General features: G+C 52.9%; 1 protein-coding gene across 6 annotated transcripts; it reads right to left on the bottom strand.

Moving 5' to 3' along the window:
• Positions 1-37: 37 nt before the first annotated feature.
• On the bottom strand, positions 38-26628 carry GIT1 (GIT ArfGAP 1). Of its 6 annotated transcripts, none has more exons than XM_072978662.2 (22): positions 26428-26626; positions 14595-14728; positions 13665-13777; positions 13004-13109; positions 12759-12845; positions 12200-12330; positions 11848-11942; positions 11155-11197; positions 10397-10423; positions 9391-9439; positions 8933-9005; positions 6961-7058; positions 6746-6857; positions 6201-6334; positions 5577-5729; positions 4676-4921; positions 4205-4258; positions 3896-3982; positions 3140-3216; positions 2445-2627; positions 1746-1812; positions 38-1307 (listed from the first exon to the last, which is right to left on the bottom strand). In XM_072978662.2, the coding sequence occupies exons 1-22, from the start codon at positions 26477-26479 to the stop codon at positions 1095-1097; spliced, it is 2334 nt and encodes a 777-aa protein (XP_072834763.2). In that variant the 5' UTR covers positions 26480-26626; the 3' UTR covers positions 38-1094. The 6 variants fall into 6 exon arrangements, with proteins under 6 accessions (XP_072834763.2, XP_072834764.2, XP_072834768.2 ...); XM_072978663.2 differs by having other exon boundaries at positions 1746-1809; positions 26428-26623; XM_072978667.2 differs by lacking the exon at positions 3896-3982 and having other exon boundaries at positions 26428-26628.

Below are 26628 nucleotides of genomic sequence, written 5' to 3'. Positions count from 1 at the left end.
TCTTGTCTTCCCCTTAAAAAAAAAAAAGGGACAGACATACAGATGCTCACATTTTTTAATTATTTGTTACAAATTTACAACAAACGAGATTCCAGCACGGTGCCCAGTCCGACACTCCGGCCGCCCCCCCATTTCCTGGCCATTCTCCCCCCTGCACCCCACCTCCATCCCAGCCGTCCCTCTTAGAAGTTTTTGGGGTGGAGGGGGGTGAATGGGTTGCAGTGGGAGCGGGCTGCTCTGATTTTGCCGACGGGTGTCGTCTCCCCCCCCATCCCGTTGGGGGAACCCCCGTTTGGACTTAAAAGCCTACGGCGCAGAACCTGTTTCTGAGAGGACAGGGTTCGATGCCTGGCAGGGTGGAGTGGGGCTCCGAGAAAGTTCGGGCTAAAACACGGAGCGGCGGTGCAGTTTCTCCCCCACCCACCCACCCCACCCAAAGTGTCTGCTAGGATTTGTGTGAGCCTCGTAGCACAACAGAAGGCTAAAGGCGTTGGGGAGCGGGGGGGGGGGCAAAGAGGGAAGTGGCACCACTTGGGGGGGGAGTATGTGGCTACACCAGTCTCCGCAGCACCTACCATGTTGCTATTCCAGTGTTAACACTAGTTGAAGGACAAGGTTGGGAGAGATAAATACACTTAGTGTTATGTGTGTGGGTATATCTGTCTATCTATCCATATAGATAGATATAATGCATGGGGGGGGGTTTGAGGGTTCACATACATACTGTTCCACACACTATATAATGAGGAGTGGGGAAGGAAGACGGGGGGGCTGGGGGGGTTCGGATTTACACACCCCCTCCCGAGAAGGGACTATTTTCCTCCCATGGAGGAGAGACGGAAGTATTTACAGAACCACATTTTCTTTGCCTGTGTGGGCGTCCGACGCCTTGTGCAGGGGACCCGAGCCTGCCCCCCCACATTTATTTACAATCACGAGGTGCCACGAGGAGGAGGGGGGCAGAGGGGGGGGGAGTCCCTGCACAGCCCCCTCCGAGCAGGCGAAGGGCACTTCAAGGGGAGGCGGAAGGAGAGAGAGCGCTCGCACATGCGCACGGGGGGTTGTGTGCGTGGAAGAGGCCGGGCATCCCTCGCTCACGGCTTCTTCTCGCGCGTGGTGATGGTGACGAGCTGCTTGGCCGCCTTGGCGATGTCGTAGGCACACTGGATGACCTGCTGCGTCAGGAGCTGGTAGTCCACCGAGGCGCCTGGGTCGGGCGGGACTGTCTTGCGGCACTCGCTCTGCAGGCGGTAGGCGCTGGCGTTCAGCAGGCGCAAGGAGCTGCGGACTGTCTCCAGTGACGGTTTCTGGGGGGGAGGACAGGGTAGGAGGTGGTAGGAGAGAAACATGACTACCCAACCGAAAGAGCATTAACGCTGCAGCATTCAAAGGTGGTCTGTTACTTTCAAGTTACTTTTCAAAAAAATATCAGTTACTTTTAGTTACTTTTACAAAAAGTTCCATTCAGCACAAAAGACTCAGCAAGCTAGCACTGTAACTGTGTGACGTTCCTCTTCTACCACTGAACGAAGCTAGCCCTCATCACTATAAAGTAACTAAGTTGCTTTACACAAATGGTTTAATTACTTAACGGCCTTGTAGTTATTTTACACCGCAAAAAGAATGAAATTATTCCTTGTCAGGTTACACTTGTCATGCAAGGCAGTTATAATTTTCCTATTGGAAGAAGGAATTAGTTACAAGGAACTCATTAACTGTGAAGTTACAGTCAACCTCTGCCCTACCTTTGGGAAAAGGGAGGCCATTTCCGTGACAGCAGCATGGATCTTCTCTGAGCAGGGGACGAAGCTGCTGGGGAAAGAGAGAAATTGAGGCCAGATACAGAGTCTTGGAGCCGGAATGAGAATTGTCCCTTACTTCGTTGCCTTTTATTTCTAGCATTTTTATCTCACCTGACCCTGGGCAGAGTCTCAGAATGGGCCTTACGGATCAGTGAAAAGGAATGACCAAAAAAAAAAAAAAAAGGTCCCTGCTCTCTAGCCTATGTATGTATATATTTTAAAAAGACATGGCACAAAAGGAGAAAGTGAGGATGAGGGAGAAGGAAAAGCAAAGCATGAGATCACCACGTGATGCCTGTTGTTTGCCCTTGTAGCAAGGTAAAGCTCAATAGAGATGTTTTACTCAGTGAGGCTGCATAAGAGCAAGCCCTGCACAGGTGCAACAGGTACATGTTTAATTCTTGCAGTGGGGGGAGCATGGGTATCACGCTTTCTCCTTCTTAGCCAATGACACCCCCCTCCCCAAGACCTTCACTGCTACCAATCTGAAGCCTAGAGGGTTAGGATCCCTCTGCTATTATGGTACTCATACCTTGCACACAGAACACCTACTACCTAGGACAGCTTGTGCACATTCTCCTTTTTTGGGGGGGACTACAATTCCCAGAATCCCCTAGCCAGCCACCAGAGATGCATCCAGACCTGTCATGCTTGAACTCCTGGGCGGCTCGGAGGAGTTCCTGAATATTCTTGGTGACCTGTTCCGTCTTGAGGATGACGTCCTCTGTGCTGGGCAGGCCCGGATCCAGATCCCCTTCCAAAGGTTCCGGTTCCAGGTGCGAGTCCTCATCCTTGCTTAGATCGAGGAAGCGCTTCCCATCCATGCTACGAGAGAGGAGAAAACAGGCAGAGATGGGGTTGGGCTGCAAGGTGGTAGGAGGCGCTGCCCTCCTCCCTCCTTTATACACCTCTCAAGGTGCATTAGCATGCTGAGAAGCAAAGCTAAGTTTCTAGTCCTCAAGACTGGCTTTTTAAAAAAAAGTCTGAGAAATGGTCCATTTAAATCTCAGCAGCCAACGGGATGGCCCCAGATGACTTCCAGAGGCTGAAAATAGTCTTCTGAACAGTTCCGGATCTCCTCACAGAGACCCCAGGACTGGAGAGAAATCACAACTACATGGAACATGAGTTTTGAACATAAAAGCACCCATTTTTATGTTAACACACTAAATCCAATGCTTTAATTCCAAGCCCTGAAGTTAATTAATTTAATGCACTCCCAGGGCCAATGTCTCTTGGTGCAGAATGCAGTTTTCTGGGAGCAGAATTTTAATGCCTGTTGGCAGGAGGGCCCTCCCGGTTCCCCAAACCCCCCTCCAATCCCCCCCCATGCGCACCTGAGTGGCAGATCCCCTCCTTGTGTGTTGTCGTAGTCGCTGTCTGTACCGCTGCCGTGCCGGTCGAGTTTTCCCGTCTGAGGAAGGAGAAGCAAAAAAACAGAAAAGTCAGGTGGGAGACAGACAGACAGAGAGCGAGGGTAACAGAGAATGGCTTAGAAAGTTCCTTCTAAAAATCAATGGACATGCAAAAGTCCTAATGTGGTTTTCCCAGTGTGTAAGAGAAGTGGCATAAAATCTTGGTGGAAAACAGCTGCAAATTAAGAAATTAGCATAAGCATTTGCTTGTAAGGACGGGATTTCTGGATTACTTGGGCTACACAGCCTGTAATTCTCCGTTCTGGGAGTTCCACCTGGCAGGAGCCTAAATGTTGCTCACCTGGGAGACAGGAAAGCCCTCGAGGCCTCGCTAGGCCCAGCTCTTCCTTACTTCCCGTTCGGAAAGGAAGCTCCCAGCGAGGCCCAGAGAGTACGGAGTGTGCAACCTCAGCAGCACGAGAGAATTAAAATCTCGAGGAGGTGGCGGACCGAAGGAACCCTCGTTAGAGCAAGGCCACGATTCGTTGGGAGGAACCTATGGTTTTAAAGCCCCCTTTGGAGACCTTCAGCTGACCGCCTCCCCCCATGCAGGCAAAAGACAACAGGACAGGGAGGCAGGTGTTTCGGCCCTGTTCTCTCCTTCTCCGTTCCCCCCCCAAGGCCCACACGCCTCTGCCCCCCCGCCCCAGACGGCCCCACGACGACACGGGAATTCACCATATGACGTCCGCTATCCAACGGGCACGGGGCGAGCGGAGAACACGGGGGGAAAGGTACTGACGACACAGAGCCGCCCTTCCGGATCTGAAATGCCAGGAGAGGGGGAGAAGGGCGAGGGGGTTAAAGACGCAACACAGACCGGAGCCCCCCCCCAACGGCTCCCCAAAAAGCCGCTGGATGAAATGGGCAGCCAAGCAAAACCAGCAGGGGAGATGGACTAAGCCCCACCCCGTCTCTGTCGGTTTGGTAATCCACACGGGGGGTGGGGAAGACACATGCACGCACGCACCCCCCCACCCCCATTACCCGGTAGATGCTGGGTTGGCTGTGCATGGTGTACAAGGCGTCATCATCCACCTCCTGGTGACATGGAAACAAAAGAGTAAAGAGTTGCACAAGGAATCTGGAAGTTTCGTCCTCCGCCTGACCAAAAGGAGCTTGGAATCAGCAAAAGCCAAGCCCTGGCAGAAAGTAAAACGGGCAGATTTGCCTCGCCGGGCTTTGAGAGCATCACTTTTTATCAAAGCCTGGGTTCGAATCCTCACGTCACTATCAGCCCTGGATTACAGTCACTACCTCCTGTTTATTTTTCCGGGAAGCGCCCCATCTTTAATGCCAGGCAACTCGACTCCGCGCGGGGAACACCACCTATAACCTCTGGAATGGAGTCCCACTGATTCCAAGGGGTGACTATGGGGGGGGGGCTTGCAACTTGATTCAAGCCCGCCCAAATTAGCCTCGCGCGGAGGGGGTGCTCCTGCGCTCGCTGTCACTCACCCCCGGGTGGAACGGTTGCAGTCGGCTCACCAAATCATCCACCGGCTGCTGCCCGAAGGGTTTGAGGCCACTGGCCCCCGGCTCGTACATGGAGAAAGCGTGGCGGTCCCGCCGGTGGACGCCGGCGGTGGCCGCGGCGGTGGCAATGTGGCTGTGGTCGGAGCGCTCGTTGGGTGGTGGGGCCGCTGGGTGGGCCGGCCCCGTCTGCTGCCGGATCTGCACATTCTCTGCCTGCAGTTTGTGAATCTGAGGGTTGCACAGAAAGAAAGTTTCCAAAATCACGCAAAGCCGGTCCAATCCTGCATTTTGATACACACCGACATCTGCCCATTTCTGTTTCCACCCCTTCCTGCCAGCATCTCTGTAAATGGAGTGCAGCCTTTTAGAACAGGAGAGAAAAAAAATACAGTAGGACCCTGAATCTGCGGGATCGGTATCCACAGTTTCATTAACCTGAAGTCTGAAAATATTTCTTTATTTGGCTTTTATACCGCCCATCTAGACGACTACGGGCAGTTTAAAAATATTTAAAGAAAAACACTAGAAATGAATATTTTCATGATGTATTTAGCAGAACTGGCCACTAGAGGGAGTCAGAGGCCATGCTATTCTTGTTGAAGAATACATAGCATAGTCTCTGTCTCCACCTAGTGGCCAGATTTAGTAATACAATAAAAATCCAAAAATTTCTGGAATTTTTTAACAATTTTATGTACAGCATTTGTTATTATCTGTGGATTTCAGCATCCACCATGGGGGGGGCTTGGAACCAATCCCTCGCGGGTGGGGTTCTACCGTATGAGTATGAGTCGGAAACTACCAGAATGTGGAAGTGGGTGTGGGCCTATTTTGGATTCTAGGAGGGCCTGAGGTTTGTTGCTCCGCCCACCTGCCCACCTACCTCCCTCTGGAGCCGCCGCAGTTCCTCACTCAGGCTGTTGTTGACCTTCATCAGCTGCTGCACTTTGGCTTCGGAGGTGGCCAGGGCCTTCTTCACCTCCAGGTACTCCTGCAGGGTGATGGGGCCGTCCGAGAGGTCGGAGGAATCCATGCTCTGGGGGTGGGGGGGTCGAAGCCGAAAGAGAGCCTGTGAGACGGGGCTGGTGGTGGGAGGGTCAACCAAGGACTGCCCCCTCCCCTCCCATGCGGAGGAGACATGAGCCATGGGGACGCCTTTTGGTGCCGAGGCGAGGACCTTCCCACAGAAGAATCCTCCAAATTTTGACTGGTGGGGGAAGCTGTGGCCAGGGAAGATGAAAAGTCACAGACCCTTGAGAAGGACCCAAACAGGGACAGCGGTGAAAGCTACCATTGTTTTACGGCAAATCGCCAAAAAGATGCCGCACCGCTTTGTGACACGATGACGTGGATCCCTCAGCACAGCTTTTTAAAAAGTGACTTTTGTGAGAAGTTCCTTTTTTGCAAGGCATGACACAAAAGTTACTCCCTGGGGAATTCCCAGAAGCGCCAGACCCGTTTCACACCCGGACGGAGCGGCTCTCCGTGCTTTTTAACGCGGGCTCACCCGGGCACGGTTATTCCGCGCGGCGTTGGCGTTCCGCAGGGGCTCCTGGTCCGTGTCTTCGTCCGAAGCCACGCTGTCGTAATCGTGCTGGTCGTCCACGTCACTCCGGCCGTGGAGGGAGGGGTCGGCCACCTCTTTTCAGAGGGTGAGGGAGGGGGGAGAGATTAAAAGGACGGCACCAATCCGGGCAGGAGAAAAGTCTAAGAAGTCCAAAAGCCATCTTCCCCTCTTCCTGAACTTGGGGGGGGGGGTTGTCACACCTCTCCAAATCCACCCCCCTCCCAAAAAGAATCATCTCCTATAGAGCCCTCTCTGGCAAATGAACTAACTAATCGTAAATGAACTAACTAATCGTAGCACTCATAAGAAGCAAAACAGCTGGAATAATTTGGGCATTTGGACAGAAAGCGGAATGCGTAGGTTGTTACAGCTGATCATTCTAAGTAAAAGGAAAGGAAAAAAGCTCAAACCACAGGAAACTTCTCAGCTAAGAAATCTGGGAGGCTAGAAACGGCCCCTCTCTTTTCTCCCATTATTGAACAAACCTGTCGGACTTGTGAGCCCCTTGCCTTGCTGCCGACGCTTCGCCTCACTTAAAATATCGATAATCAGGGTGGCAAACTCCCGGGCGTTGAAGCGAGCCAGTTTCTGCCGCCCCTGCGAGGGACGGAGAGAGAGAAAAAAAACCCACAAACATTATTGGCCGGGTAGGCCTCTGCGGTGCGGGAGTAAACACGGATGGGGGCCGTCCTCCCTTTACCTGATTGCGAGTCGCAGAATATTCGGGGTTGACGGGAAGGAAGGGCACCGCGCTGCGTTCGGTCACCAAAGTGCTGTGGTTCTGGGTTGTGAGCCAAACTGGGGGTGTTTTTTGGGGGGGGGGGGGAAACAGAAGGAAACAACCAGAAAGCACCAGTTAGCAAAATCTGTATTCCCAATCCTGCGCGCTCCAGACCAGAAGCGAGGGAGAGGCGAGAGTTTACAAAGCCCTCAAAAAGGGGGTGCAGACCCACACAGGTAGGGCCCTCCGCCCTGTTCGTCTTTGCGCTGCCAGACTGTTATCAGCCCCCTTTCTGTGCGCTACCTGGCAAGGCTGTCGTTACCGAAGAACCGCACACGGCAGACAAAACTCGCCACTCAAATTCGCAGCCCCGAAGGGCCAACCGGGGCCACGAACTGAAGCAGGAAGGGTTCCAAACGCAGACGCCTGACATCCAAGCATCGCTTGGGGCTGAGCATCTTTTAAATTCTTTCTTACTCCCCCCCCTACTTAAAAAAGCTATTTTGGGGTGCAATCAACCGTAGATCCACTCAGCCAGAAAGAAAAACTCCCTGTATATCTTCCCCGACTCCCCCAAATAGCTGGCAAGTGCCCATCTCGACTCTCACCCCCCCCGAGCCCATCTTGCCATCGGTGCCCCTCCGAAACTGGTCCCTACAAACTTTCAAACCCCTCCCGGAGCTGAAAATCCAAAGCACGAAGCTGGCAAAGGACAGAACAGAGAGCAGCTTCCCCTTTTGGGGGGTGAGAGGGGGGGTCTCCCTCGCCCTACGTGGGGCCTCGTGGAGCGAGAACGGTCCCCCCCACCCCACCCCAGACAAGAGTGAGCCTCTGCAGGGAAGTTTCGGTGCAACTTCTCAGCTGCCACCCACCGAGCCTTCAAAAAAGCCAAAGAAAATGATTTTTAGGCAGGACTCGGCAGCCCCACCCAAAACCAGCCACCGATAGCTTTACTTTACACAGACATAGGTCGCGGCCAACCCCCCCAAAAAAATCTAACTGCCCCCCCTTACCAAACACGGTGCAGCCAGCTGCTCGCTTCCAGCTTCCAGGGAGAAGCCAAGCGGGGAGTGAGGGATGCTTTCTTCCCCCCTCCAACTCCCGTGGGCAGGCGTTTGTGTTCGGGGGGGGGGGAGAGTGTTTGGCCGGAAAAAAACGGATGCAAGGCTAGCCAAGAATGAAGGGGGAAGGCAGGGGGCAGGCCAGGCGATTTCGGGTGGGGAAGTAAGCACGGAGGCCGGGCGCGAGGCCAAAGAGAGAGAGAAAGGGGCTGCCTTCCCACAGATTCCCCCCCAGGGGCTTCCCTTCCCCTCTTTCTTTTTTTGAGGGGGAGGGGGAGAAAAACCGTGAACTGCCCCCCCGTGGGAGGCCAAGCTCTGCCCGTGGGCACAGGCCAGCCATGCCACGAATGCCAGCTCACGGCAGAGCCCGGCCGCCTCCTTCTGGCAAACATCTCACTGTTCGTGTCCAGATCTGCCTCGGCATGAGTCAGCCGGGGGCCTTCCCTGCCACCTCCTCCTCTTCCTCCTCCTCCTTTTTTCCCCTTCTTCTTCCCCGGGCATCGGCCCAGGCGGCCCGTCAGCCAGCCAACGCCAGGCAACGCGAGCCAAGCCATGCACCGGAGCACGACGGGCACATAAGATTCGCTTTCTGTGAATCACGAAAGCTGGCAACCCCCCCCCCGAGTGTTGTGGCTTCTAAAAACCCTTGCAGGCCATTTGCCGCAGCCACCTTTTTTTGCAGGCAAAGAAGGGTGGTTCCCCCCCCCCGTTTATAATAACAACAACCCTGCCAGGTAGACTGAAAGAAAGGAAGCGAGTGGCCCAGGCAAAGTTTGTGGGTCCAATAGAGACTTCCCCACAGGTTCCCTCACCCAAAGATTCTCTACGTCCTCCCCCTCAGAGACCCACTCGCGCCCCCAAACCAGCCCGCCAACAAAGCCTTCCTTCACCTGCGTCATTTTCCCGGCGGTCCACTTCGTCGTAAACATCCATGGCCAGTTCCTCAAAGAGGCGGTTGCTGAGCTACGAGGGGTGACGAGGTGGGCAGGGTGGAGAGAGAGGGGAAAAAATAGATTCAGCAACAGGATGTTCTACAGTAGGGACCCCCTCATCCACAGGATCGGTATCCGCGGATTCACTTATCCACGGTCTGAATATATTAAAAACCATTAAAAGAAAAACCCTAGAAATATATATATATATTTCTGAAAAGAACATTGCCCAAACCTGGCCATTAGAAGGAGCCAGGGACCATGGGGTCTGTCACTCAAACAGGGTGAGGAATCAGGGACACATTTTACTCCGATCCATGGGATTTCAGCTGTGGGGGGGGGGGGCTGAGGGTGACCCTTTGGCCGAAACAAACAAAAAGAAAACCTAAATCTATCCATCTCCGAAGCCTACTTACCGCCTGCAGCTTCTTCTTGGCTGCTTTTGCCAGCTCTGACAGATCCAGGCTTGGGAAGGAAAAATAATCATCATCCCCATTCTTGCCATTTCAGGATGAATCACACGGGGGGGGGGGGGGTGAGAAGGGGTTTCTGGCACTCTTTACCCCACGGGCCCCTCCCTCCCATGCAAGTCTCCGATCAGATTTGCAGGTTATTTTACTCGAAAAAAGCAGCCACCTCCCCCCACACAAATATTTGGGGTGCGGGAGGGGAAGTAACGAGGAAAACCAGCCGACCGATCGGGGGGGGGGAAGTGGAAGCGCCGAAGACTAAAAGTTGAAGAAGGAAAATAAGATTCGATAACTATATAAATATTTTCAAAAAGATTTCTTTTTCTGAGGTCCGCCAGCACGCCTTTCCCTGGACTACACCCCCCAGACAGCCTGGGGGGGGATGCTGGGCTTTGTACTCCAAAATATCATTTCCGTGCTGTTAAATTTTCACACGACAGGATTCTGCAGCCTCAGAAAAACTTCTTGACTGCGTGCATGACTTTTCTAGGACGACCACCCACCCAACCTGGGAGAACCCTCCTCTCGGTTATGATGGGCAGGAGGGGACCGGAAGCCTGACGAGTTCTTTTATTTTATTTTGCCTCTGGGGCGAACAGCACCCTCTCCACTTGGCCCCCAGGGCATGCGTGCAAAGTCCCAGGTGCCCCACCCCAGCTACAGCCCTGAATGGGAGCACGGCCCCGCTGGACCACGAGAAAATTAAATGCTGATCCCAGTGTACCCTGGGGATAACTTCTCAGCCCTGAGGTACCTACCAAGCCTGGGAAATTTGAGGAGATTGGAGATGCAAACAGGACTTATCCCCCCGTTGCAAAAGTACTTCGCCCTCTCCCTTCTCAGCCATCCCTCACACACCCCTTCCAGAAAAGCAAGCCAAAGGCACACGAGAGACCCTCCGAGACGGGAGGGGAGGGGAAGGGAAGCATGCAGAAAACCGACCCCTCGGTACCTTTGAGACATGCATTTGGGATGCACTCTGAACTCCGGAGAGGCAGCGGGAGAGGAAAGAGGACAAAAGAGGATGTTAAGAAAAGCACGCCTGGAAAAAAAAGGCGCCGAGAGCAACACGGGAAAGGGTGCGCGGCGTTTGGAGAACGTTTCTTTTGGAAGAACGGAAAGATTTCTGAATATCTTGGGGGTATGAACCAGCACGTTCTTTTAAAAAAGTTAACAGCCTTTTCTTTCCTGTGCTTATTATCCCTGATTCCTTGTTTTTATATGCTGTGATCTTTTTACTCTTGGCACTCTGTGTGTGTGTGTGTTTGTGTGTGTGTGTGTGTGTGTGTAACGTTAACATTTACCACCTGGAGAACTCTAGACTTATAAACAGATAAGCTTTGCACTGATGTAATTTGTACAGATCAGCTTTTCCCACTGAAATATTGATTCCCCCCCCAAAAGTACCATATGCAGCAAAGACCTTTTTAATATATTTTCATTGCTTTCGACGATGACAGACCAGAGGGGCAGCGAAAAAAGAGAGAAGCACTTTTATGTAAAATAGACCCCCATTTTGCTTCTTGAGGAATTAAAAACTCTAAGCATAGATTAAGGGGGGGGGATTCCCTATAAGTGGGCTTTCAAATCTCTCTACAGGAAATGGGCCACATGCAATGCAGACAATGTCCACAAGGCGGCAGCACTGACATCCCCTAAAATTAAAAATAGGGCTGAATTTTTTTGGTCGGGGGGGAGGGGAAGGCTCACCTGTCGGCCATTTGTGGGATGATGTAATGCCCATTCTTGTGATCTGAAAAGAAGAAGGAGAAAAAAAATCCAACTCCAAACCCAAAACAAAACCCGGGTAGGCAATCCAGCCGGCCTTTCCGTCCCTCAGGATCCAGCCGTTCTCCCACCACCCGCCTTACCCAGATTGCATGCTCGTCTCCAAAATAGGTGCTAGGAAAATATCGTGGGCTGCTTGCTGAGACAGGTGCTCATCAGCGCCCAGGGCTGCAGCAAAAAGCCAGCCACCAACGGATTAGAAAAGGAAGGCAAGATTTTAAAAAAAAAAAAAACAAACCAAAACAAAACCCACAGTACAAAATAATTCATATTTCTAAATTCCGAGCCAGCTTCCAAAAACTCCCCTAAAGAAGCAAAGACACCCCCCCCCAGAAGGAAAAAAGGCAAAGAAAAATCGAGGGGAAATATTTTTCTGAGTTTTCTTTCTAGGAATTTTAAAAACAGTTTCCCAGTGGGTTTGAGATCCCGAAGGTTTGCCAGATGAGGCTTAAATGCATGCACGCTAGTTAATTAATTCATTAATGCATGTCAGTAGGCTGCATTGCAAGCGAGCGGCATGAGCGTCCATTCTGAATCCATCGTTCTGACATCCCAACCGTCCCCCCGGAACCTGCTCCTCCTTCGGCACCTGATCCACGCCTCCGCTGGCCTTACCCGGCTTCCGTCCACAGAGGTAAAAAGCCAACCGGTCCGTCAGCTCATACTGACACTCCACCAGGCGCTCGGCCAGCTCATGTTGGGACGCCTGCCTGCAAGGCGCAGAGAGAGTGGACGGTGAGAGGCGGTGTGTGCCCCCCCCCAAGGGGAGAACACCAACACCCTGAGCAAGGGAAATTTCAGAGAGCCCTCCAACCAAAAGCTCTGGAAATGATGACATTTGGTGGAATGACTCCTGGGAGGAGAGTCTGGCCGCCGTGAATTCAAGGCAGAGCACAACTGGTCTCCATTCCATGTTATCCTCCTAAGGACCCGCCGGCCACAGCTGGAAGCAAACACTACGTCTCACCGGGCATAGTCGATCGGGGTCCGGCCGTTCACATCTGGGGCTCCGGGGTCGGCTCCATAAACCACCAGCAGCTCAGCCTGGAGGATCTGGCCCGCCTTGGCGGCGACGTGTAAAGGCGTGGTTCCTTTCTCCTGGAAGAATGTGGGGTTTCGTTGGTACAAATTCAGCGACACAGCAAGGCCCTCCCGCAGATGCCGAAACCTGGGTTATACCGAACCCTATCCATATCATGGGGTCTGACCCCATCTAGGGGCCAGTTCTGGTAATGACATTCTGCAAATTTGTATTTCTAAGTTTTTTCTTTTAATGTTTTCAATATTTTCAGCCTACGGAGAAGTGAAACCACAGATACGAATCTCACGGGCACAGGGGCTGTATGCTGCCTATTTTGTCATGATAGGCTCTTCTGTTCTGCTACCTCTGGCCTGGCGCTTCCCACCCCAGCCGTCATGGCCATTGGTTGAATCAGGGTTTTAGGCCCCCCCCCCAAGTTTGATCGCTTCCCCAGACCCAAGGGAGGGCTGGCCCTTGGGGGGGGGGGCGTCGGGGCAGGTCTTACCGGGTGGAAAAAGTTGGCCTGTGCTCCCAGAGAGAGGAGGCGCAAACAGGTTTCGAGGTTCCCTGTCCGGACGCTCGAATGTAGTTGCTGTGCAAGGGGGGGAAAAACAGGTAGTGCAAGGTTATCAACCCTGGAAATCTATTTTGAACTCCATCCTGGGGGGTCCCCAGCCAGCCACCGGGCTCGCCGATGGCGCTTGGCAGCCTTTCCGAGCCAAGCGCCCTCCGGGTCATGCCTGCCCTCACCTTGCTGAGGTCCTTGGCGGTCACGCCATCATCATCCCGACACGGAAGTTTGTGGACGAAGGCCAGCATCTGGTATTTGGCACGGATGAATTCAGACTTGGTGGGGCTGCGTGCAAAATAAAAAGGAACGGGTAACAGAGAAGAAGCCGTTGGAGAGAAGAAAAAAAACCCCGAATCTACGGATCCAGCTGGAAAACATACATTTGTTGGCAAAGCTTTGCGACATTGCCTGGAAGCCATTTCTGCCTCTATTTGTGCGACGTGGGCTCCTGAAGGTGGCAGGAATCTCGGCACATGGCCAGAGGCACCCCTTTACCCTTCCCCACTTCAAGAACTGGGCCTGCCTGCTTCTTAAGCATCCAATTCAAAACAGGGGAGGCAAAACCATTAACCACTTATCTTTAAAATCTTTTTTTTTTAATGATCAGAGTTCAGCAATGTCGTTTTGGACTACAATTCCCAGAATCCACTCAAATGGCCCAGCCACACCTGTAATGCCTCCCCCCTCAAGCTTTGGAACCGTTCCCTCGAACACGAGGAAGGCGAGATCCTTCTTTAAAATAACCATCCGTGCGGAAGGGAGAGCCTTCCACCCTGCCTGGTCCCGACTGGTCCCGACCTGTGCCGCGTCCCAGCCACCCCCTTTTCGCCTGGGACTCACTGGACTTTGTCTTGTGGGTTCGCTTTGCGCCTCCCGCTCTGAACCTGGGCCGGATCCAGCAGTGAGTGTTCCCAAATGGAATTGGCTCCGTTGCTCGCAAGGGTATGAACCATCTGAAGGCAGAGAAACGGAGGGAGGTAACCAGTAAATGGGGGGGGGGGGAGAGAGACACACACCAGCAGGAAAACAGCAGGGAGAAGGTTCTGCTGCTAGATGATCTCTGGGGAGCCCTCCCTACTCAGCATGTCTAGGTTTCTATGATTTCAGGACACTAACTGGAAAAAAAAGACAGAAAGTAAAGTTTCAAGTCAGAAGGTAACTTTTTTTAAAAAGTTACAGTTCCCAGTCATCATTCCATTCATAGTTACAGTCCCCAAAAGGCTGGAAAAGGTCGTCAGTGACATTACACTCGCTTTGCTTAAAAGCCATCCCTTGTTTTCCTATTTTATAATGGAAAGAGTTATGCTTTTCAAAAAGAATCTGAATCATTTCTGGTCGACAGTTAACATTTCCGATTTACTTTCCCTCTATCGGGGGGTGCATGAAATGGCAAAGGGGTGGGGAGATTTGTACTCCCCTCGCCAGGTCTGTGCTAAAGAGGGGAGGAGAGGCTGGTCCTTTCCCTTCCAGAAACCCATATAAAAGCGAGCACACCTCCATAGACTGCCTGATTCTTTTTCTTTTAGCCATGGCAGGCAAAAAAACCCTCCGATGGTGCACTCGCCTGGGGAAACATTCTGCTCACCCGTGGCGAACGGGAGGGGAGTATTTCCGCAGACCCCCCTCGTTCCATGTGGGGTTTGAGACGGTCCTGCCCGAAAAGGCCTCTCTAAGGGGAACCAGGAGGCCCCACGGGCAGCCCTCCACCTCGGAAATGTTCACCCTTCCACCCACCCCCTCTCGTCCCGCCCGAAGGGTTGCCGCACCCACCTGCAACAAGGTGGCCGACCAGGGGCTGTGCCGCAGGTGCTTGACGATGGAAATGTGCCGGCCGAGGCTGCGGTGGACGCTGCAACACTCGTCGCACACCAGCACCCCGCGGTTGATGGACGCCCAGCCGGGGTCTGGAAGGAGAGGCGGATTATTCAGAGCAGGTGGGGAACCTCAGCCCTCGGGCCGAACCCAGCCCACCTGGAGGGGCACGCCCTGTCCCCCTAAGCCCCGCCCCTTCTGCCTCTGGCCCCACCCCCATGCCCATGGGCCCCTCCCACCCTGAGATCCAGGCCTTCAGCGGAAGGGAACACTCCATCTCTGAATTTGAGCGAGGGTGGGTATTCCTGTGCCCTCCCACCCACAACTCCCCTCAGCTCCAGCCAGGATGCTATGGGATATGTAGTCCAAACACACCTGTTCCCCCCTCCCTCCCCAGCTCTTATCCGCCCCTAGTTTCAAGCCTGGCCTTGGGATCAGGAAGTCCTGGGATCGAATGCCGCCTTGTCCCCCCGAGGCTCAATGGGGCGGCCATGAGTCAGTCCCTCCTTCTCTCTTTCTCAGGCTGGCCTACCTCACAGGGCCGCCGCGATGGGCGAAGGATAAAGGCCTTATCCTACCCACCCCCTTGAGCTTCTTGGTGGGAAGCCCAGATAACAAAGGTGCCAACGCCGTAAAAATTCACGCGGCTGGGGGGGGGGGGGAAGGGAAGGTTGTGTGTGGATTCCCATTGCTGTGTTCCTGGTTCCACTTCAAAGTCTGCTCTGCATTTACCTTAATCTGAACCTTGCACCTTCTTTCATTTCCTCTCTTACGTTTTTTGCACAAAGTCTGCGTGCCAATTAAGGAACACAATTCTTGCCGGAGCCCCGATGATGTTTGGGGAGGCTGAGGGGCGCCCCACCACAAGCCTTTCATTTCTTCTCTCAATTTTTTTATTTATTTGGATTTTTAGCTGACCCACAAAATCAGAACATAAACGGATAATAAAATTACAATAATCATTGAAAAGAACTCGGCAGAAAGAAAGCCAAATTTCTTAATTGTGCCAAATACAGGAAAGATCCGGGTGTGGAGTGAATTGGGGGGGGGGCACGCGGATGAACCATCTCTGCAGATGCTTAAAAGAGAAGCCACGCCTCAGGTCCCTGTCTGGTTGCTAAGGAAACCCTGAAGGTTTCCCTAGCAACCGGCAACGGGGAGGGGGTTTCTTCCCCATAGCTAAGGAAAGCCTCCCCATTAGCCATGGGCAGGCAGGGAGGAAAGACAAGTCTCCACCCGATCTTTGCCCTGCAAAAACACCTGCAGGTGAAAATCTGCCCCCCCCCGCTCCGTTTTCAAAGCCACAATGTGCAGGAATGTGCCTGCGGGTGACCATCCACCCCCCCCACCTTTCTTGGACGGATGGAACAGTCCGTGACCTTGCCATGACATCACTGAAGTCCAGCCAGTCCTTTGCAAGAATCTCTCCTTGGCTCCATGGATGCTTTTTCACCAGAGGGGGCGGGGGGAATGCAATGGGGAATAAAGCAAGTCACCAAGATGATTTCCCTTCTCTTTTCTTGGGCTGGAGCGCAGGTGTTTTCCTCTGCCCTCCACTTCCATGTTTCCTTTACTGCTGTTTCAAATTGTACACTTGCAAGCAAGGGATATATCTTGAATTTATCAATATCGGTGCTGGGATATTTTACGGTGTGAAAAATGGCAATTAACAGCAACACAGCCTCCCGGCAAACCTTCTGAAAAGGGTCAAGGGTTTTTGGATCGTAACAAGGGTGAAAATCCTGGAACACCCTTGCTCTTATTTTAGAAATCGTCACCCAGGTTAACGCCTCTCCTTTTGACTCAAATGGACCATATATATATATTAAAACACACGCACACGCACATTCACATATTCAGAGCCCCATTCTTATGAATTCTTGAACCTGTTTCCTAAACCTGTTCCATCTTTTTTGGAAAAGTGTGGGTTGTCTTAATTACATATATATGGCCAATGAAGCACAAGGCCCCCAAACAAGAACAGAGCCGTTTTTAAAGCCCCTTGTCATTTTTTTTACACCTCCTGCTGCTGGTGCCAATGTTTTTTTAAAGAGCAGAAGGAAGAGCCTCCCACATCGGGAGCTATTCTGAGCCCCAAATCCTCAGCCTTGCTTCTGAGAGGAGATGCCGAAATTCATAGCGCTCCTTCCGGCATCCTCGTTTCCATTCAGGATCGTCACCCGATTTGTCGGTTCCCCCAGCCTCCGTGCCCGCTTGACGAGAGTCGCTAGGGACGCGTGCAGAGTTCCTGCTTGGCCTTTCCAAGCAGTTCCGGCCACTTTTGGAAAGGTCAAAGCCCCTCCCCCCCACGGCCCCTTTTCGGGATGGAGGTGGGCCCTTTCCACCCACCCACCCCTCACTCTTTGGCCGAAGGGGGTTCTTGAATGCCTGTGGGTGACTTCTGGAGATTCTCGGCTGGGGAGGCCTTAGACACGCCCTTTGACCCCCACCCATGCTGAGCTGCGGGGCCAAGCTGTCCCCACCACCTCTCCTCCCTGCATCTTAGCAACACTGGGATAAAACAAAGAGTCATTTTGTTTTCCACCGAACTATGAATTCAGTGGAAAACAAGGCCAGGAGGCAGGGTGTGTGTGGCTGGAGAGACAACCAGCCTCAAGCAAGAAAGACATCTGTTTTATGCCAGCCAACGGGTGGCACATAGTGGGCCTACGGAACTCCTGGCTACAAAGAGGAAGCTCAACAGCCCCTAGGTTGCCATGGCTTTTGGAAAACCTAGAGAGAAAAAAACTAAGGCTGGGGAGAGTCTACGGGACACTGTTAGTCATCAGAGTTTAATAAAAATGTCCGTGTTTAAGGTTAAAGTTGGAGGCAGTAGGAAAAGAGGAAGACCCAAGATGAGAGGGACAGACCCAGTAAAGGAAACCACAACTTTTCGTTTGCGAAATTTAACCAGGGCTTTTGAGGAGGAGGCCTCCTGGAGGCCAGTAATGGACAGGGTCTCTGTGAGTCAGAAATTATGTCACCGCACATAACTACAAGCACCTAATGGATCGAGAACGTTTTCTATTATTTATCAGGAAAACATGGCATTTCACAGGATCCTGGGGGGGGGGGGGGGCTTTTCCAACTGGTCTGGCCAGGAGTGAAATGGGGAAACTTCCTCAGGGTCCCAACCCTGGAATTGTGACCCTTCCCAGCTTCGCCACCTCAGCCTTTGCGCGAGTTGTGGAGGAGGAGGAGGAAAGCAGGGCCAGGGAGGAAAGAAACGGGACTTTGTTTTGCAGCCGAGCACAGCCAAAAGGTCAAGAGAGAAACGATGCAGGAAGGCAGGAGACGGAGGGAGAGAAAGAAAGCACGCAGCCGCCAGCCTCCACCGGCTTACTCAGCTTCGCCCCTTTCCGCACCGAGAGCTGCCACCACTGTCCTCTGTTCTTCTCCTTCGAGCCTTCACCCCCTCCTTGGCTCCGCTAGCCAGGGCTGATGGGCTCTGTAGTCCAAAGACGTCCAGAGGGCCCCACTTGGCCCTCCCGCCCTCCTTGGCCTCGCCCACAATGGCTCGTTGAGATGGAGCAAAACCACCCAAGAATTCTGTGGCAGCCCAAACAAAGACCTTTTTGTGTTTGTAAAACTGAGGACGGGTTTACAAACTAAAACTTAAAAGAGCAAAACTATCCATGGATCTTTAATATTGTCACAGAAGCTATGAAAACTCACCCCCCCCCAAGAGCCACCCGCCTTTAAGGAAAGCCAGTGAAACTGACGCGTGAAACCGACAGGGGACGATGAAGGTTCTGTACTGATCGACCGATCGATGCCACGTACAGTACAGCCTGAGGTCCAGGTAGCTTTCGAAAAGGACGGCCCCGCCAGCATGCCCGCCTGCTCTGATCCCTCTGCGCCTGCTTTGATCAACACGCTTGAAGGCCGGGGTTCGAAGGTGTGAGGATCACCGTCCTCACCCATTTTGAGAAGCAGCAAAAAAAAAAAGAGGGGGGGGCGGCATTTGCTGGGCCTCGGGCACAGAAGATCGGAAATGCTATGAATATGTACTCCAGGAATGGAAAAATAAAATGAGATGAGGCCAGGTCTTAACCAAGCCAGAATTCAAAGAAACGGAAGGAAAGAACAGGGAAAGGTAGCTGGCCGGCCATTGTTAGTGACTGGGAATTAAATCAACCACAACAAAGGGGGGTGGCCGAGGAGGGGGGGGAGAGAATCCACCCTGCTTCTGGCTCTGCGCTCCCAGCATATCCAGTAGGCCAAAAGCAAGCTCAGGAATTCAAACAAGTAACTCGAACTGTGGAAGGATTCCCCCGTTTGGGATGAAACTCCTGCTCTGTTCTGGAGAGAGAGAAAAAATGCAAGTGTGTCAGAGACCACCCTCTCCAGTTCCATCACACACTGAAAAAGACAGACAGACAGACAGACAGACAGGTGTGTGCACATGATGAGCAACAGTACCAAATCCAGGGCTGGAATTGGTAATACCTACGTACATCGAACTGTTTGATTTTGAGCAACAATTAAGAGCCATTACTTCTGCAAAAGGCCCGCTCTTTGGTTGTTCACATGGGCTGTTCCATTTGGGGAGAGCCCCTTCTTGTTCTTCAAATCTTGTTTCAGCCACTTATGTGTCACTAAGTGGGGACTGACTGACGGGGAGCCTAACAGAGCTTTCGAAGTTAGTGAGATATTTAAGAAATGGTTTCACCAGTTCTATCCCCCACTATGAGTTTTCATGACCAAGCGGGGATTCGAACTCAGGTTTCCTGAGTCTCAGCCTTTCCCTCTATCCAGCACACCAGATCTTTTTAAATCTTGGCTGTTCTATCATTCTGGATTTTGGGGCGTGGGTGTTCTCAAGTTTCGTTCTAACACTTCCCCACTGATGTGTAACTACTTAGGTGTGTTAGCGATATAACGCCAGGATGCAAATATATCTAAAAATAGAACAAAACACAAACAGACTTTCGGAAGGGAAAAAAAAAGGCAGCAGTAAAACTTAACAGGGTTCAAAGGACAATAGCAGGAAGAAAATGAACCAGCAGCAAGTCAGAGGCCCGGCAGCCAGCAAAATTTCAAGGTCTCTGTCACCAAGTTTTCACAAGGCCAGTTCCCCTTTGGGAATAGCAAATGATGTGGGTTCGAGCTGGAACCTTCTGTATGCAAAGTTGATGCTCTATCCATTGGACCACATTGCTCCTTCCCATTTTATCCCTCTGAGAACGTCATAGTGGAAAAGACACATCTCGGGAGAATTGAATGGAAGCTGGGTTGGGTTTCTAGCTCCTGAACAGAGAGCCCTGCCATGTCTTGCCATATCCTGTTGCTGGAGAAGCACAGGGCCGTGACCAGTGGCTTACTGGAAAAGTTGGAAGAGGGGTCATCGTGACAGTCTCCAGACCCTGTTCTACCCACCCTGAAAGGCAGGCAGCTGGATCAGCCTATATGAATGAATGAATGAATGAATGAATGAATGAATGAATGAATGAATGAATGGAGAGCAGGTCTTTTGTAAAGATAACAGCTCTTAATGCCCATACAAAAGGAAATCATCCTCAAAATACTTCCACAAGAAAGCTTCCAACCTGGGAAAATCCATTTTGCCCGCAACTGTTGTGAGAAACACAGCTCTACTCCGAGAGCACAGAGGAGTCAGCTGAGTGACGGGTCAGGGTCCCTGGTCGTCAAGAAATCCTAGGGTGTGGCCAAGCAGTGCCAAGCAGAGGGTACAGCTTCTAAGTCATCTCACAGCCCTGTGCCAACTGTGGCCACCCACATACCACACCACCAGTCCCCAACCCACAAGAAGGGGAAATAATCGCCCATTGTAGCAGCTCCCCATCCAATCAACCGGGGAAATTATAACACAGGGCTTTCTACAGTGGCATGCATGCAGACCCACAGTAGTAAAACCTCCCCAGGATTCCCGGGTCGGTTCCCCATTCCCGCCAACATGGATTCTTGACAACTTCCATGATTCCCGGAGATCCGCTTCTTGCAGGATAATTGCAGAATTGCAGGATACGTCCCAAATTGCAGAATGCTTCTAGAGAATGTGCAAGGGCCTCTTTAAACTCCTTTAGAATGGGTTTCAGGTTTCCTGATCCCCCCCCCTCGGATTTTAATGCTTGTTTTCATGCGTTCCTAGCAAGGATCTGAGCACTATAGCGCTTCAGCGCTATTTTTAGCAGAAATAGACAAGAGTACCGATGGAACAAGCAAATACATCCATTGACAGGATGACGATTCCCACAAGGGCTGGTGTAGAAAACTTGACTCTTGGATCCTGCCCCCTTTTCTGTTCCCACCTGCTCCCACATCCCCTCCATTCTGTACATCCGTCGGGCTGGCTGTAATGCGTTGCGGGAAAAGCTGTCCATTCTTTCCATCGCTCGCAATCTGAACCTCGCTCGCCACACCCCGAAAGCCAGGAAAGCTGCGTCCAGGCAGGGATAAGCAGGAAATGAGGGGTGGGGGCCATTCCATCTGCAGGAGTGGCTTCGCATCCTGTATGGTGTTGCTGCGGGGTCTGGTGTTAGATTCGGAGGGGGAGCTTAGACCTCGTGATTAGAGCTCCCAGCTCTGGGGTCAGACCACAGTTCAAAAACACCCTGAAATTCTGAGTTCCTTCCCTGCTGTCGTTTCTGACTTAACGGGGACTTACAGACAACCCTAACAGGATTTTCAAGGAGGTGAGATGTTCAAATCATGGCTTTACCACGGCCATCAGTCCAGTGGCCGAGTGGGGATTCAAACCTTGTTCCCCTTCCGTACAGTTCCTGATGTCACCTTCACTCTCAGTCTTAAAGACTAGCCCGTTTTATTCAGAGGCCGGCTTCTTCCGCTGATTTAGGTCTGGTGAAAAGCAAAACCTTGATTCATAAAAGAAAAATGAACGACAGGAAGAAAGACTTATGAACGAACAACGCGACAGATCTGTTCCCTTTTCAAAGTCCACTGGAGTAAATCAGTTTTCCACCTGCGGGCAAATGAACAACCGGGAAGAGGCCAGCCGGGCTTCCCACGGGAGGGAGCCGTGTACCGTCCTCAAAACTCCCACGGTATGTGACAGGTTGTTAAAATACCTGCCGAAACCCTTCTCCGAGTGCCACACATTTTAAACCTGATGTCTGCCTGGAGGGTCCACTGTGTCCTTTAAAAATTACAAGAGATAAATTTCTAGTTTTATAAGTCCACGTTTCCCACATGTGGCATTCCAGGGATAAACTCTTCCTGAACAGAGAGGCTCCATACATGGCGGAAATCCCCCTGGAGCGCCCAGGAGCGAGCAATATATCGTAGTATTGGGTTTGCATGCCAGCCATCTCACCTTGAGGAAAAAGCAGGGGGCGAGTAACGGGACATAGAAATTTGTCTTGCATTGAGTTGAATTTCAGGCTCATGAAACCTAAGGTTACGTCTCCAAGGTGTTCAAGACAAGGATCTTTTCCTGGCACGACTTGGGTACACTGGGGATCAGCCGGTCTCCTCCCACGAAACTACAGCAAAGCAGGAATCTAGTCCTCAAGAGTCAAAAGCAAGATGGGACTGAACAAGCAGCTGACTTAGAAACGAAGCTAGGATCTGCTGTCACCCCGGAGCAGTGCGGCCTACAATGACCAGAAACGGCGGCCGTCCGGGGCTCCAGGCAAAAGCCCTCCTCGCCCCCAGTTGGATTACAACCTGCCGCTGGGGAAGACGACGTGGGTGCCTTGCCCAACCAGAGAGAAAAGGGTGAGGGCCACAGGAATGAACCTCCCCTCCCACTTCCGATTTGAGCCTGGCACCTAGAACATCACATTTAGCTGCCTTTCTCTTTCAGCGTTTAAGACTACAGATCAGATCAGCCCCTGCCGGCACGGCCCACAGCCGGGGACAATGGGAGCCGGAGTCCCAAACATCTAGAAGGTGCCTGGTTGCTTTGGTAACCCTAGGCAGAAGGTGCAGGGCTTGGAATGGAAACGTCTTCTTTACAAGCGCAGGCCCAGAACCTCCCGGAACGGCATCCGTTTCAGAAAACCAGGGTGCCCTTCTCTCCGAGCTTCCCAATTTGGACGCCTGAACACGGGCCCCTCCGGCCCAGATGGCGATGCAGAGTCGGCTTGGCACGCGCCCGCTGCCGGTGCCCACAGGAGCCGCTGGCAGGCCGGAACGGCTTCCCACGGGCCCGGGCCCGCCCACATTCAGGGAAGCCCTTCCGTACCAATGTTCTTCCCCCCCTCACCTCTCTGCCGGAAAACCGGGTGGGAAGAACAGAGGAAAGACTGGCAGGGTCTCTTCTCCCCCCCCCCCTCGCCACCCCGGATCCTTTCCCCTCGAAATCACAAAGCTCTCGCTCTCTCTCTCTCTCTCTCTCTGAGATATGACCTCCCACCTCTGAAACAAAAGCCCGGAGCATCACCCACCACGGCTGCTGGAAACCACGTCCCCTTCGGCAGCAGAGAACGGAGCGAGAGACTATTTCCCCCTGAAAGCGATTCATTTCTCAACCCGGAGGAATATATTTGTGGGGTTTGGGAAATATTCATTTTCACAAGGACCAGCAGAGTTGGCACCAGGAATTTTTAGGCAGCCGTGAGGAATAGATAACAAGGGCACCTCTGAGCACAGGCAGAGTGCATTTCCTTCCAGACAGGGGGCGGTCATCGTACAGCTTGAGGGTTTTTTTTTTGGGGGGGGACCTTTCTCATACATCAAAATGATGATGCTTGTTGGGGGTGAGGGGGAGATCTACCTTGAACTATGTAGAACGACAGTAAATAAACGTTCCCAAAGGAAAGAGCCACAGATCTCTCTGGAGCTGCAGAATTAAGTCCACCTCCCCATCAGCTTTCAACCAAATTCGTATCAGCCAAATGCAAAATTAGTACAACCCTCCCCCTTTTTTTAAAAAGAAATTCTCCTCCACAAAAGGGTGCCCAAACCTTCTTCAGACCTTACTTCTTATGACACAAAACTCGCCAGTTTCTGTTGGAACAGAAGACGCTCTGTTCCAGCACAAATTAAGACGCCCCCAGATTTATAAATCTGTTTGATCTCTATGTCTTCAATGAGTTTCTATCCTTTCTTCTCCTGCTTTGTCCTCCCAACACTGGCCTACCTTGCAGGGCCACAGTCTGCTGGAGATGTTCACAGCCATGGGCAGGATTTGAACCCAGGTCTCACCCATCCTCATCAAATCATCTCCCTAAATCCTGCCCTGATTCCCAAAGAGCCAGAGACAACTAACATGTTTATAGAAAACAATTAAAATAATCATGGTATATATAGGTAACCCACTTACCTATATATACAGATAACGACCAACAGACAGACAGGTAGACAGACACATAGGTAAGAATAAACCATCAACTCAATCAATAGAAACAAACTAGAAGATATGGCTGGCCTTTAAAAGCCTACAGAAATAATTAGGGCCTAACTCTTAAACAGCTAGTTCAAACAATAATAAATCTTGGGGATAAATGGATTTATGTAGATTCCAAAACCCGGCGGTCCCGTTGTAGAATCCTTTCCCCTGGAAAGCAAACCCGACACCCAAAATATTGAGGATATGTCACACCCAAATAGAGATCCACACTTCGGGGGGGGGGGGGTTCTGTCTAGGGCCAGCTGCAAAAAGATCCAACATCCTGGGGAGAGTCCACAAGATTTAAGGAGGTGAACAGATTATAATCCAAAGCGGCAGCCTCTCAGAGCACCCTTGAAAGAGATCATCCCCCCCACCTCCAGGTTTTCCAGAAATAATGCTAAGGGACCCCCCCCTTGGATCTGCTGGCCACCTGAGCTGACCCACCCAGCTGCTCATGCCTCAAATGTAATACAGTATCTGTTTATTCCAGCACGTTCTTTCCTAGCCATGAGAACCGGCAAGCAGAGCAATTGAGGATAGACTACTCCTGACTATGGAGGTTCTGTTTTGCCCATCGGCACTGGTAAGTTTCGGTCTTAAATCCCACAACAGTAGGACAGGAAAACGAATCCAAAATGTCTCCTGCCAGCTGGACGGCAGAGCTCCACACGTTTGTCCCTCCACGCCGGCAAGCAAAGGGCCCTCAATGGATTTAGAGGCCTCAGACCCGGTTATTTTTATCATACGCATCAGGAACCCACTCTTGCTTTTTAACCATGGAGACGTCCGGCGATTCCCAGAGGCAGACGCCTCGAGAAAGCGAGCCAAACCACATTCTCAAGAGGAAAGCCCAAGCAAGAAGTGCAGGAAGAGAATCTACATTCATGGAGGCCACAATACGTGAGTGGCAACCCAGATTTTTTATTTCTTTAGAACAAGAGCCCTACTCAAACTAGCCAGACGCCAAAGCAAAACCCATCAGGCTTACAAACCCAGCCCTGGGTCAAATCTCTCCTGCCCAAATAAAAAGTGACAGTGGTTGTCAGGGATCCGTGTCCCCGGAGGGGGGGGGAAGAATTTGGAAGGACGTACAGCCCTTGCCTCCCCCTCCCACGGGGAAATGTGAGGCTCCCAGGAGGCAGACAGAGAACACGGGGGGGGGGGCTTTTGAGAAGAGAAATCGTAGGAGCTAAATTCGTGCTGAACCAGCAATACATAAAAGCATAAACCCTCTGATTTTATATAACAAGGGAGCCGGCCCTTTAAAAATGACAAGGGGGTGGGCGGGTATACAGGCAGAGAGGACACAGTGCTCTGCCCCAAGGCCCCTACCATCGCTCTCCCTCCCCCCACAACCACCAGGCCTTTTTGCAGGCAATATGTACGGGGTGGGGGGGGGATGTGATGTCATAGGCCATGTGCGGGGAGGGGGCCCGGAGACCCGGGTTCTAATTGCCAGAGCAGAGGAGGGGAGGCGCTGGGGCAAAAGGGGAAGGAAGGGGGAGCACAAGGTGGGCGAGGGGGTGTTCCAGCAGAGGACACCCCCAGGAGTGGGGCTTGGACGCTGCCTGGGTTCTATTCCTGAATGGGGGCGGGGGGGGCGGAGAAGAGGAAAGGACGGGAGAGGGGTGGGCCCATAGGCCAAGATGGTTTGAGGGTTCCCCCCCCTTCGCCCCCAAACTACCCAGACAGGCAGAGACTGAACCCATGGAATGGGAGAGAACTCCAAGGTCCTGGGTTCGATTCCTGGTTTGGGAAGAAAGTATGTGTGTGGAGGGGGAGAGAAGGCCAAACGGAAGCAAAGCAGAAGAACTGAGGGGGAGGTGAAAAATGGGCAGGCAGGAAGCCTGCGGGAAGAAACCGCAGGGAAGGAAGGAGGGGGGGGTGTGCGTGGGGGGGGGGGTAGGAGATACCAGGACGCCTGGGTCCCCTCTCTCAAAAGGGAGCCGAGGGGGAGTCTTGGGAATCCGGGGGGGGAGGGGCCCTAGGTCCTCTTTGGAGGGGGGGGCAGGGGCAGGAAGCTTGGCTGGCAAGGGTGGAAAGGGGGGGGCACCGCAACCAGAAGGTGAAAGGGAGCTGCCGGACGCCTGGGTCCTCTTTTCTGGGGTCAGGTGGGGTGGGGGTGGGGGTGCATCCGGACGCCTGGGTCCTTTTCCCCCCCGGAGGGGGCGGGAAGAGGGAGGAAGGAACCGGGGAGGGGGGGGGAAAGGAGACCAGGGACTGGCGCCCAGGCGCGGTTCAAGGGGGTCGCCGGACGCCGGGGAGGGGAGGGGAGGGGAGGGGAGGGGAGGGGGGAGCGTCGCCCCCACCCCCATTGCAGCTGGAGGAGGAGGAGGAGGAGGAGGAAGGCGAGGCCCTGCTCCCTCCCTGGCCGCCCCCTCTCCTCCTCCTCCTCCTCGGCCCTACCTGCCTGCTTGCCCGCCCGCCTTCCCGGCCCCGCCTTCCGCGCTCGGCCCCGCGGCCGGAGGGACTCACCTGGGGCGCTGCAGTCGGCGCAGACCTCCGCCCGCGGCACTTTGCGCGCCATCCTTGCAGCGGGCCGGGAAAGCGGCGGAGGGCCCGCCGGGGCCGTGCGCCCTCGCCCTGCGCCTTCGCCGTGCGCCCTGCCTGGCCGGCCCGCCCGCCCGCCTGCCTTCCGGCTCCTGCCGCCGCCGCCGCCGCCGCCTCGCAGGGCTG

The sequence above is a fragment of the Pogona vitticeps genome, chromosome 7 (assembly GCF_051106095.1).
Source record: "Pogona vitticeps strain Pit_001003342236 chromosome 7, PviZW2.1, whole genome shotgun sequence".
Taxonomy (NCBI): domain Eukaryota; kingdom Metazoa; phylum Chordata; class Lepidosauria; order Squamata; family Agamidae; genus Pogona; species Pogona vitticeps.
This window is presented reverse-complemented; position numbering and strand designations above follow the sequence as displayed.

Bases quoted from the DNA above. Each gene is read 5' to 3' on its own strand.
- GIT1 (XM_072978662.2), bottom strand. From the start codon at position 26,479: ATGGCGCGCAAAGTGCCGCGGGCGGAGGTCTGCGCCGACTGCAGCGCC. The intron at 12,846-13,003 runs GTGAGGGCAGGC...CCCCTTGCACAG, and splicing joins CCGCCAAGGACCTCAGCAAG to CAACTACATTCGAGCGTCCG. The intron at 3,983-4,204 runs GTAATGGGGGTG...CTGGCATTTCAG, and splicing joins GCCAACCCAGCATCTACCGG to ATCCGGAAGGGCGGCTCTGT.